The 13,563-nt window shown below is 42.2% G+C and overlaps 1 protein-coding gene across 2 annotated transcripts in view; it reads right to left on the bottom strand.

Annotated features, from left to right (window-relative positions):
• DSTYK (dual serine/threonine and tyrosine protein kinase) overlaps window positions 1-13,563 on the bottom strand; it is a 75,151-nt gene that overhangs the window by 47,381 nt on the left and 14,207 nt on the right. For both annotated transcript variants that reach the window (XM_006834087.1, XM_006834086.1), the window contains exon 2: window positions 1,174-1,562. In XM_006834087.1, the coding sequence (XP_006834150.1) occupies window positions 1,174-1,562 (389 nt within the window). The remainder of the gene's footprint in view (window positions 1-1,173; window positions 1,563-13,563) is intronic.

Genomic DNA, 13,563 nt, shown 5'->3' with positions numbered 1-13,563 from the left:
TGCTTTCATCTCCTAGAGCGCTACAGGCTAGGGTCACAGCCAGAGGACTCATTTCATTAGCTGGGAAATAAGAGTCTCCAAGAACCAAGGTAAATGAAGAGCTTATAAAAAAGAAGAAACCACTCTCCAAGTCCTGCCAAACAGCTAAACAAGCAGAGGGACTCTATTCTGAGCATGTCTCCAATCTTTTATTCCTACCCACTTCTGACCCCCAACACAGCCACATCCTTTGCTGACCCCATTTGGCCTAATCAAATAACCCAGTCCCAGCTATTCAGTAAGCAAGGGAGTCCAAACAAGAGAGGAGTCCTTCCTATGTGGAGTTAGGAATACTAGGTAGATAGCATGATCTCTTAGGAGATGTCACAAGAACCTGTGCTCTTTCTGGGCATTTACTTCAAGAAAGGAGCAAAGATATTCCTCAGATGACTGGTTCACCACACCTCCTATCCCTGAGCCAACCCTGTCCTCAGATTGCCAAGCTTCTTATAAAGTAGGAGACATGATCTGTCACACCTAGTAAATGGATGGCTAGATCTATGGAAAAGCCCTTTACTAGTAAGAACACTAATTACCATTGCCTTATCATTGCTGTTAGAAAGGGATCGTGGTGGTGGCTGGTGGTGGTGTGCTGTCGAGTCAGTTCGGACTCATAGCGATCCTGAATAGGGTTTCTGAGGCTATTAAATCTTTATGGGAGCAGAAAACCTCACCTTTCTCTGAGGAGCAGCTGGTGGATTCAAACTGCTGACCTTGAGCTTAACAGCCCAATGAGTGACCCACTAAATCAACCAGGGCTCGCTCCTTTTAAAAAGGGATGGCTACAGGCAATTCCAGCAAACTCTTTCTTTTAAGAAATGAAAAAGGATTTCTAAGTCAGATCATTAATTACTTTGTGAAAGTATACCAGGAGGCAAGTAGCACATTCCTTCTGTTTTAGAAAGGGGGATAATAAAGCAGCAAGGAGACAAACTACTCCAGGTCTAGCAGCATTCGAGCTGCTATGCTCCCGGCTGTTACTATTGCTTAACCTCCTAGATTATGTTCCTTTGACTTCACAAACCCAAGTTTCAGGGCCCAGAGTATGTTTCACCAAATAATTTCTGAGAAAACCCAACTGAAAGAAAAGCTTGTATATATGTGTGTGAGTGGTGTGTAAGTATGAGATTGTACCTGTAAGAGAGCATGGTGCATTGTTACCTCTAGTTCGGCTAAAACATGGGCAGCATCCTTACTGTCCTCTTGGACCTCGAGGTCCTCCTCGGGGATGGTCTTCCAATTGCCCTGGTGAGCAACCAGAGTGTGCACTAGTTCATACTGGCCAGGGAGGGCCAGGCTGATCCGAGTCTGAGTCCCATAGGTGAAGTGGAGGCGCCGAAGCTTACATCTCTCCTCACTGCCCAGCTTGGTGGTAGGAAGTACCTGCACCCCCAACAGCAGATTCAACAGCTGACACTTGACATTACAATCCTGGCCGAGGATCAAGATGCAGGGGGGGCAGTCCACAATCTGCTGGAGGTACTTCTCTTCCTTGGGTGGAAAGGAAATGCAGCTCAGCTGGCCTGGGATGGGGAGGGGAGGGTGGGAAAGGAGAAAGAAGTACAGAGAGAAGAGTGAGGAGGGGGTAGAGAAACACACACAGAGAGACCCCATAGGAGGTACAGTCCTGGAGGATGAATTTCTAGGAGGCTTTCAGCTGAAGGAAATACCAGGAAGACATCCCAGTCAGAAAAGACTCTTCAAATGTCAAACAGGAGTTCCTTCCCTGCCTTATGCCCAAGAAATAACCTTTGTTTCTACCAGAAAAGGTGGCCCGTATCAATTGTCACTGAGTCTATTCTGACTCACAGTGACCCCCTCTGGGATAGAGTAGAACTGCTCCTTAGGGTGTCCAAGACTGTCCTGGTGTGGCACTGCAGGATAATGCACTGGACTGCACAGCAGGTTTGAACCACAAAGTCGGTGTTTAAACCCACTAGTCACTCCTCAGAAACCCTATATTACAGGGTCGCTGTGAGTCAAAAGCGACTCGGCAGTACGTAACAACAACTCTTTACAAAAGCAGTCTGCTACAGTTTTTTGCCATAGTCAGAAAGCTGTGGGTTTAAATCATTAACCTTCTGGTTAGCAGCCGAGTGCTCTGAGTGCTCCTTGAAAAGGCGGGGGTGACTGATTTACCTGCTATTTATTTATTCATTAAGTGAAGGGACAATCTAAGGAGCTTAAGGGGATTCAATCACAAACACAAGATCATTAAAATGACTAAGCTAGAAAAACCACATGAATTGGGACATGAGTCCAAGGAGAAACTACACCTAAATATGTCAAAATTTAAACTTTCCTTCTAAGAGAAAGCCTAATACCTGAACACACATGGCCCCTTAAAATTTCTCTAATGTAATTTTAGCCTGCTACTTGGCTCGCTTAAGGAGTTCTGGGAGCGTAGCGGTTACGAGTCAGGCTGTCAACCTCAAGGTCAGCAGTTTGAAACTACCAGCTGTTCCGCAGGACAAAGATGAGGCGTTCTGCTCTTGTAAAGATTTACAGCCTCGGAAACCCTGTGCAGGGAACCGACTCTACAGTATTTAACAACAACAACTGTGCTCACTTGACATATTTTGTAACTAAATGTATGTATGTACTACATTGTTAAATGCATATATACTGAAATAGAATGCTATTTAAATTTGCATAAACTCTAGAATCTTTTCCAGTTCATCTCCCTGAGAGTAGGTGCCAGCATTCCAGCTGCCAAGTCATCTGTTTTCTTAACACCCTGGGTGCTCAATTATGATCAATACTTCTTCCTAATCAGATCACATTCCTCCAGCTTAGGGATGCCAAGACCCTGCCTAAAACAAAACAAAGGGAATGCCTATATCAAAGGAGACAAAAGGACTGCCTGTTTGGAATACAATTGCAGGCAGATGCAAAAGAGATGCAATCGATATCGGAAACATCCTTTTTTCAGGACAACCACCACTAACCTAACTAGCCAGCTCCCCCAAGCAGAGTCAAATAGTATTCAAGAGAGAACGAAAGCATCCTAAAATATGAAAATCTCTGATGGGAAAAGTCCGAAATTAGTTCACTGAAACCTCAGATTTGGAAGTAAATCTTTTCTCCACCTCTTCAGGACCAGTGCTTACCAATGCCTGTGATTCAGGCCATCCTTGCATTTGTTTAGAAAGGTAGAGACACAAAGTTCTTACACTGTATGCACGAAATACACAACATCTTCACTGAAGTTATGGGTGGTACCAAATGAAGCAGCAGTATTTGCTTTAGTCAACCATGAGTTGCATGAAACCACTTGTAACCTGCTGATTTTGATTCTATAGTTGAAGCAAGCAAGAATCTTGGGGGTGTAAATGATTAAGCACTCAGCTACTAACAGAAAGACTGCTGGTTCCAGTGGCACCAAGAAAGACCTGGTGAACTGCTTCTATAAAGATTACAGCAAGAAAACTCCATGGGGGCAGTTCTATTGAAAGCTGACTCAACAGAACCCAACGACAACAGCAGCTAAAGAGAGGCCTGAGGCCTGACTCATTAAAGATTTTATCCTACTTCAGTAGGTATCTACTCTTGCTAAAGACCTGTTTCAAATCCTCAAGCCCACATTTCTTCCACAAATGGTACCACCAAATCAGAGATAAGGCTTAAAGAGATCTGCTTTTACCTGTTGCTGTTGTTAAGTACCGTGGAGTCTGTTCCTACTCAGGGTTTTCCGAGGTTGTAAATTTTTACGGGAGCAGAACACCTCGTCTTTCTCCCGTGGAACTGCTGGTAGTTTTGAACTGCCAACCTTGTAGTTAGCAGCCCAGTTCGTAACCACTATGCTACCAGAGCTCCTTTTAACCTAGACCACTTTATTCCTTACAGCCTCTGCTTTTCATGTCTGTCTGTATATAAGCTTATTGTCCTGGCCCACACATATATATCAGCAACATGACACAATGAAACAAGGAAGTCTACTTTCCTGGAAAAGAGATGAGTTTCTTTGAAACTGACTATCTATCTAATCCTGTAAGAAGCTCTGGTAGCAAAGTGGTTATGAGTTGGGCTACAAACTTCAGGGTCAGCAGTTCAAAATCACCAGCTGTTCCTCAGGAGAAAGAGGAGGCTTTTTACAGCCTCAGAAACCCTATACAGGGTCACTATGAATCAGAACCAACTCCACGGCATACAACCACCTGCTAATTCTGTGCAAGGTATTTGCTAAGCACCGTAAAGCAACAGACTACATGACTAGTCTTTGGCCTACAATCTAAAAGCAAGGAGGACATAGTCAATTGCTGTGTGATCACTTAACTGCAAGTGGCAATGGGCTAGTGACAGTCCCTCAATACTTTATTCACAACTGCTCAATACTAATCACAATTTATTCTAATGATCTCTTTACAAATATCAAAAGCAGGAAGACCAATCATATCTGTCTCTGTAGCCTCAACAGCCAACACAATGACTGACATATACTTAATGTTATATATATGACAGGGCTTCAAAAAGATCATAGAAAAATTCCATTTTTCCACAAACTTTTTGAACCCCCGGCATTATTTGTCTGTTCTGTGTAAGACTATACAATGCAAAAAATTGTCTACAGAAAACCAAGGACTTGGAAAAGTTCAGTAGAGTTTAAAAGCAACTGTCATTCCTAAAAACCTTCTACAGTTCAACATGCATAAAGTAAATGTGGAGAAAAGAATAGGGCTTCCCTCACAACCTTGCACAACTTAACACAATTTAATTTGCACACTGTTCAGTCTGAACAATGAGAGGTCAGCTAGACAGTCTTCACTGAAGTCCCCTAACCTTCTTATCTTTCCTCTTTTTCCAATCCTTCCCAGATATCTTTAACAAGTTTCTAAATAAGTCCATCTCTATGAGTCAGAACCGACTCCATGGCACATAACAACAACAACAACAAATAAGTCCATACATTCCATCTTTGTAAAGTTTGAACTTTTGTAACATTGTAACTCATGATAAAAAGTTGTTTCAAAAGCAGCAACAACAAACTAGGCAAGTTCTGTGACTGTTGCTACTAGGAGAGTAGAAAAAGGGCCGAAGACCCAAGAGGCCTCAACGCTTGTTACTAAGGCACTGTCAACTACATGGGAGGGCGGTACATGTTGCGTACACCAAAAACCACAGCCAGACATACCCACTTATACATCTGATCCAATCTCTCCTACCAAAACAATCACAATAAAGAGGCCTGCTGATATCAAAACAACTAATGACCAGTGTGGAAAGGGGGATTCATTGCAGCAGAGCACAGTTCTAGTTTTTGCATCCATGAGCTCTCCAAGAGTTCTGCATATAACCTTCAGGACACAGAGCGGTCTCCACATTTCTGGACATCACATTTCCGTTTTGAGTGTGGGATTATTCAAGTCCTTTGCATCTCCCAGAGGCGCTGGTGGTGCAGTGGGCTAAGTGTTTTTTGTTTTGTTTTTTGGGGGGCTAAGTGTTTTGCTGCTAACCTAAAGGTTGGTGGTTCAAACCTACCAGCTGTTCCCAGAGAAAAATAAGAGTATCTGCTCCCATAAACACTTAGAATGTCAGAAACCCTAAAGAGCATCCTACTATGTACTACTGGGTCACTATGAGTTGGAAGTGACTGAGTGACAGCAGTGGGAGGGCTGCATCTTCTATTACTCTTCAGCTTTTTCACTGATCTCCAACAAATCTATCAATTTGAACAAGGGCATGAGGAGGAATGAAGTTAAAACTAGATCGTATCACTCCTTGCTTCTCCGAGTAAATGTTTCGGTGAGGACAGGGTGCACCATTGAAGTAAAAAGATCACTAGAGAGCAGGGCAGATTGTCAGATTCCAGACTTCTCCAATGACTCAATTGATGGCCTTGGCAATACACTTGGTCTTTCCAACCCTCAGATTTCTCATCTGCACACTGAGGAGTTGGGTTAGACCATCTTTGACAAGCTCTCCAGCTCTCAAATGTCAGGATTCTATCAGATTTTAACTGTTGGAAGAATATAATGATGACTGGGGAGGGGGTGAGGGAAAGTTGGATTGACTGATTTGACTTGATTTTAAATTATACGTGAATTTAATTACGCAAACTCTCCCTGGACTTCTTTAACTGCAGATCAAAAAGCTGACTGAAGTAGCCAGGGGCTCTGAGGGCCTACAGTGCAGCTTCACCAGTTCTCTACGGAAGAGATTAACTGCAGACGGACAGTAGGAGGGAGTGGGGAGCAGCTGCCTTGCTGACAGTTAAAGGGCTTCCAAGTTAATCGGGTTTCTTTTGTAATTAATATAACAGCATCTGCATATGGGCTGCCAGAAGGGAACAGCACGGCTTCTCAGCTGGTGCACATTAACCCTGCCAACTCGGACAGGAGGAAATTCAGATTAAATTGTTTTAAGTGCAAATTTGGGCTTTGTGTGTGTGTGTGTGCATGGTTGTTCTTAAATACAGATCATCTTGACTGGGATTAAATGAAAAGGGAGGAGGGGTACAGCTAAAGTAGCAGCCCATTTTGTTTGTGTTGGTGTTGGTGTTAAGTGCCATAGAGTCGGTTCTGACATAGCGTCATTATTTGTGTTAGGTAACATTTATTGGCTTCTTCCATTTACTGAGCAACACAGTAGCATGGTGGGTTACATGTTGAATTGCTAACCACAAGGTCAACAGTTGGAATCCACCAACCACTCTGGGGAGAAAGAGGAGGTTTCTACTCCCATAAAGATCTGCTACCTCAGAAACCCTATACAGGGTTGCTATCAGTTAGAACCGACTTGACGGCACATAACCACCACCGCCCAAGTGCTGATCACTTTATAGGCATCAATTCATTTAATGTTCACAACAAAGTTATCATCATTATTATTACTGAATATATATTATTTGTAAATGAGGGAACTGAAGCTTAAAAAACAAAACAAATCCCCAAGTTTTCCACTTACCTAAAAAGACTAAAACTCACTGCCTTTGAGTAGATTCGGACTCACAGCGAATATGACAGAAGAGAACTGCTTCTTAGAGGAGTTTCTGAGACTGTAAATCTTTACAGGGGGCTCATCTTTCTCCCAAGGAGAAGCTGGTTGGTTTTGAACCTCCCACCTTGTAGTTAGCAGCCCTCTACTTAAACCACCAAAACACCAGGGCACCTACGAAGACTAGAAAGTAAAAACACAGGGCAGTGAAGGAGCTGTGCCCAGGTAATCTGTGTTAAACGCAACTTTTTAATTGTAGGACTCCTGGTGTGGTGCTGCAGGATAATGCCCTGGACTGCAAGGTCAGTTTGAACCACAAACTAGGTCAAACCCACCAGCCGCTCCTCAGAAACCCTATATAGGGTCGCTATGGGTTGGAACTGACCCCACAGTACCTAACAACAATTAAAAGAAGACCAACATGGTCTCTATGAAAAGATATACAAAGGTGCCCCAAATCATGGGGAATACATAAAACCTAGAGAGGTGAAACACAGTATTATCACTAGCTGGTGCATACTTTAAAAACAGTTGTCTGTCATTCTACCTAAAATCTCTATAGAGTCCTTTTCCTAAAAGGAATCCTAGGCGCTTTTCAGAGAAACCCTTATGCTCCTCTTACCAGTTAGTGGCTAGTACTTGTGGTTTAAAGCAGGACTCCAAACTGAATCAGTCCAGCTCCACGCCTTGCTGAGAGTTTGCATTTTCACCACAGATACACTGAATCAAAATCTATATTTTAACAAGAACATAACTCGGGACCTATAAGAATCACCTAGAAATCTTGTTAAAATGATCATTTGGATTCAGTGCATTTGGGGTGAAAATGTAGATTTTCAGCAAGACTTGAACAGCAAAATGAACCTGTTCAGAAGTCCTATTTTAAAGTCATTGTTGTTAACTGACTGTATAGGGTAACTGTGTCTGTAAATCTTTGTAGGCACAGAAAGCGTCATCTTTATCCTGTGGTGCGTCTGGTGGTCTCAAACCACCAACCTTGCGGTTCATGGTCCAGTGTGTATCCTACAGAATCACCAGGCTCCCAGGCTTAAAGTGAAGATTAATTTAAAACGGAAAGGCTGAAAGGAGGAATGGAGAGAAGGAAGAAGTACTAACAAATCCACCAGACACTCTTCAGGAGAAAGATGAGGCTGTCTGCTCCCGGAAAGATTTACAGTCTCTGAAATAGGGATGCTAGGACTTGAAATCAACTAGATGACAGTGGGTTTGGGTACTTTAAATTGTTTGTGGAGGAATGGCAATGAATTTAGAGCAATAGACTTCCTTCCTTGCTTATTTCTCATCTTAATCAATAACATACACTCTTGAGAGGTGAGTGAAGGCTAAGGTAAGATGCAGTCTATGGCCAGGGTATGAAGTGGTGGTGGTGTGCCGTGGAGTCAGTTCCAACTCATAGCAACCCTGTATAGAGTTTCCAAGGCAGTAAATCTTTATGAGAGCAGAAAGCCACACCGTTCTCCTGAGGAGCAGCTGGTAGATTCAAACTGCTGATCTTGCAGTTAGCAGCCCAACCTGAAACCAACCACTACACTACCAGGGCTCCTTATTATATGGAGTAAGTGCCTTAATACATTCTTGCAACTCATAAGGTTAACAGTTAACAGGTACTTTAAAAGTTATTCTGGTCTCAACACAGTTCTTGACACCCAAGAATTTTCCTTCTGCAAGGCTTTTTGTCAATCTCACTTTTAACACTAAACTTTCCTGTGCATATTATATATATTTTTTTCATAATATATATAAGGCAAGCACCCCAAGTCTGAAATAACCAGAGACAGGCATGTGCATTTCCATAAATCAATAGAGATGCTTGGGTGCTGAATGCAATCTGAGTCTGTCCAGAGGTACAGAAGAAAGGTGCTGTTCTACTCTGTTACACATAGGCCACTGGGAGTTGGAGTCAATGCAATAGAACTGGTTTACTGGTTTTATGTGTCAAAAGTAGAGAGGACAAATTCTAAGGTGAGAAAGGAACATTATATAGTCTTTCTATTATAATCAATTCTACTATAAGCTTCAGAGTATTGAGCTACACAAATCCCATGAGCAGAGAGCCAAGAAACATTTATCTGTCATTTCTAAATACGCACTTTGACCTTCAGCTAAATTTAGAAGATTCTGAGTTATAGCGGAGGCATTGTCACTGGAGGAAGTTTAGGTAGTTCAGGGCCAAACAGCATATGGTTTTTTGATTAAAGGAGATGGTTTTTGGTTGTTGTTGTTCCCAGTACATCCTTTTTTAAAAATTTTAAATTGTGAATTGAGTGATAGTTTATATGGGAGAACATTGGTTTTACACTCATTGTTTCCTTGCAATGAAACGTGCATCATCATTCAACAATATTTGCTTCTATTCCCTCTATTTTATTTTTGGTGGTGGGTGGAGGACATACAGGAATAATCATTTAAACAACCAAAGGGCACATTCTGCAAGCCTGTCTCCTGGCTGCCAGCACTCAGTCTCTCTCTTTCCATGAGCCTAGAGTCCTCAGCTGATACCTCTCTCCATGTCCCCATCTCTTCCTCCATCTCTGGTGTTGCTGCTTCTCTGGATAAGGTCCCACATTCCACTCATGCTCTTCTCCTTTGACAATCCTAGAGTCCTAGGTTCCTGGACTGTAAGGTTAATTATTCCTAAAGGGGATGGCAGATTGAAATGCACTAGTCAAAGCTCTTGTTGAAAGTTGGGGATTCAAGCTGGTAAAAATGTCTTTAAAGCCATCCCACCTGGTGGTGGTGTTAAGATCCTACCAGTTCTCAAGGAACCGGCTTTAGGGGCACCTGGAAGAAGAGAGGGAGCCTCTCCAAAGGCTTCCACTCCAGGGAGCCATGTGAAGTGAGAAGAATGCACACAGCAGCTGCTGACAAGTTGCTTTCCAGGCAAAACTGCTCCAGAGGCTGGCCATGTACAGAAGGAACAGAAACGCAGCTGGCAGCTGAGACTGTAACTGAAGGGAACCAGATATGGAACTGGTTCCCTGAAGGAAGCCAATCCCAGACGTCACACAGGGTTTAGTTTCTGTCATTCAAGACCGATCCAAAGGTGGAGATGTGACAAAAGGACACAGGAACCAGATCAAAGAGGGATTTACAAACCAAATTAGAAACAATTTGAGAACAAAAACAAAAAATGATAGTAAGAGATTATAACCCAACAGAAAACTTCCCAAATTCACACTGATAGAAATAAGTAAAATAAATACATAGAAAGGGAAAGTTCTTTCCTACAGTAGTCACCCAGGGATCTCTCAGATAGATTTTAAAACCAATTTGAATTAAAGCTCTCTATTTAAATTAGAGGAGTCCTGGTGTGGCGCTGTGGGCTAATGTGTCAGACTGCAAGGTCGGTGGTTCAAGTTCACGAGTTGCTCTGTGGAAACCCTATACAGGGTCACTATGGGTCAGAATCAACTCTACAGCACTTAACAACCATGACAACATTTAAATTGGAAGAAGAGTTACCTGAAACTTACTGTAGTGTACTTTTTAGAAATATTCCCTACAACATAGACTTTGGCCTTAATTTTTAATATTAGTGTAGTGGTTACAAATTGGGCTGCTAATCTCACGGTCAGCAGTTCAAAACTACCAGCTGTTCCGTGGAAGAAAGATGAGGTTTTCTGCTCCTGTAAAGATTTACAGCCTAGGAAACCCTATACAGGGTCGCTATGAGTCAGAGTTGACTCCACGGCAAATAACAATAACAACAACAACAACAACATAAAGGTACAGGGAGTCAACCTCACCAGGAAGTATATAGGTACAGGAAGTTCAAACTCACCAGCAGTTCCTCAGAAACCCTATACAGGATTCACTATGAGTTGGAAACAACTCAACAACATGTAACAACAACAACAGCATAGGTGCAAGAGGGAAGTGAGGGAAAATAGCTGTAGGAGAAAAGTCATTCTTCTTCTTTACATACAAGAACCTCACTGGGGAACAGGTATTTCCATTTTTCCTGATTCAACCAGCATGCCATGCAGGCTCATGTTCTTGGGAAAGGAGATGATGAGGAGGAAGCCTACATTACTCTGGAGAGGTGGAGAGGTGTGCTTCACTGCTCAGAGAACAGAAGGGGCCACTGCAGGCAGCGCAAAAACCAGCTCCTTTTTGTATGAATTTGATGGTTACATGAGGGGGCTTCAATAAGGCCACTGAAAAATTCCATTTTTTCTACAAAATTTTGACAACCCCTCATACTGTGCTGTAGAATGTTGGTCTAGACTCTGCAGTCTTGTGGATTTGGAGTATAACTTACGTAGATTAATGCCCTGAACTCCCCAATTTTGAACTCACACCAGTAAACCATCACTTCAGGAAGACTTAAGTGACAGAGGGTAATGTGCGGTGGAGGAGAGGGGGAGGGGCAGGGATAAAATGATTACCATATTCAAATCCTTTGTTACTATATTTGATGTACTTTTTCTTTCAAGTAAAATTCTATCTTTTGGTTGCTTTCTTCTGAGATCCAGATTTGGGTATTCTTTTGGATCATCAACGAATATATTATTTGTTTTGAAATATGTCAAACTTCCATAAAAGTTGCCAGAAGAGTACACTGAGCTCCCAGATCCTGTCATGCAGACTCCCTTTAACATGTTCATGCATCACTCAATCTTTCCTCTCACTATCTATTATTTCTAGACTTTTTGAAAGACTAGATAGGTAGGTTGTGCCATCACCTCCAACGCTCTAGTGTACATTTTTCTCAACAAGGACATCTAAATACCAGCACTGATGTTAAGTGCAGTCTAGTCAGTCCTGAGTCACAGGGGCCCTGTATAGGGTTTCCGAGACTGTAAATCTTTGTGTGAGCAGAAAACCTCATTTTTCTCCCATGAGCAACTATAGAGCTCAAACTGCTGACCTCGTGGTTTGCAGTCCAGTGCTTATCCCAAAGAACCACTACGTTCCCCAAAGACCAGCATACAACACTCTAAATCAAGAAATGATGATTCAATACAACCATCCAATCTATAACTTCATTAAGGTTTTACTGACTACCCCAACAGTGTCGCTTTTTCTCTTGGAGCCAGGGTACTCTCTAGGAACACGTTGTTTAATTTAGTTGTCATGTTTCTTCAGACTCCTTTAATCTTCAGCCTTTCCCTGGCTTTCACGTTATTTACTCATCTAAAGAGTATGTGTTATATTCTATATGATGACCCTAAACCTAGATTATCTTTTGTTTCCTCAAGACTAGATTCAGCTAAACAAGAATTGGCTTAGAAGTGATTTGATATGCACCACAGTAGGGGTACATGATATCAACCACTCCCACCCAAGGAGATGTTAACCTTGATTCACATCAATCCTGGGGTCTCCTAGGCTTCTCCTTTTCATATTCACCATTGTCCATTTGCAGTTGATTATCCTTTTGTAAGGAGATAGTCTAAGATTCCATTGGTTCTGTATTCCTCAGAAAACCCCCTCCAACTGTATTCTGACTCAGTGGTAATCTTGTTTTTAATCCATCATCCCTTCTACATTTATTACACCACTCCTCACACAAAAATAGGCATATGCAAAAATGGAAGATAATCACGTAGAACACGAACTAGAGGACGGCTATGTCATTATGGAGTCTTGGCATGGCACTGTGGGCTAATGGGCTGGACTGTAAAATTGTTTTGAATCACAAGACTGGTGGTTCAAGCTCACCAGATGCTCCTCAGAAGCCCTATTCACAGGATCGCTATGGGTCAGAAGCAACTCAATGGCACTAAACAACAACATCATTTTATAACTGCCAATGTACATCATTACGTAACTACCAAACTAGGGAGAACCTTGTCCCAGTCAAGCAGACACGCAACCTTAACCATCTAGCCAACATCACTCTTGCTGCCCACCTTGGCATCTGTTACTCCCAGACACATGTTGTTAATGCATGTAATAGTTGGATCATAGATTTTTTTTTTTTTACTACTGTTGTAAATGCAAAATGTTGGGTAATGAGATAGTTGATAAGTAAAGGGTAAGGTGACAGTTCAAACCCACCCAGAGGTGCCTTGGGAGACAGGATTGGTCATCTGCTTCTGAAAGGTCAGGAGTCACCATGAGTCAACCAACTCAAAGGCTACTAACAACAACAAATCTAGTTGTATTTTATGACAGGATCTTATGTGTGTAGTCTTTGCTCTAGAGAGTTGGAGTGGATAAAAAAAAATTTTTTTAAATGTCTTTTTCTTACTATTATATAGACTGGAAAGAGTTTAAAACAAAACAAAAAACCCTGCTAAACTAAAACCTCTCCTAAATAAGACACTGCTATGGATTGAATTGATGCTCGATGTCAATTAACAACAACAAAAACATGGATTGAATTGTGTCCCTCCCCACAAAAACTATGTGTCAACTTGGCCACAGCATGTTTCTCAGGGGTCTGGCAGCTACGTGATGATGTAATTTGGCAGTTACATGATGATGTAATTTGGCAGATATGTGATGGTGTAACCATCATCATCACCATGATGTGATCTGACATGACCAGCCAGTCAGTTCTAAGAGGATTAGGGTGTACTCTGTACTCAGGTCACAGCCCTGTGCTGATGTAAGGGGAGTCGG

This window comes from Chrysochloris asiatica, unplaced genomic scaffold (genome assembly GCF_000296735.1).
Source record: "Chrysochloris asiatica unplaced genomic scaffold, ChrAsi1.0 scaffold00009, whole genome shotgun sequence".
Classification (NCBI taxonomy): domain Eukaryota; kingdom Metazoa; phylum Chordata; class Mammalia; order Afrosoricida; family Chrysochloridae; genus Chrysochloris; species Chrysochloris asiatica.
The sequence above is the reverse complement of the archived record's forward strand: the minus strand, read 5'-3'. Positions and strand labels throughout refer to the sequence as shown.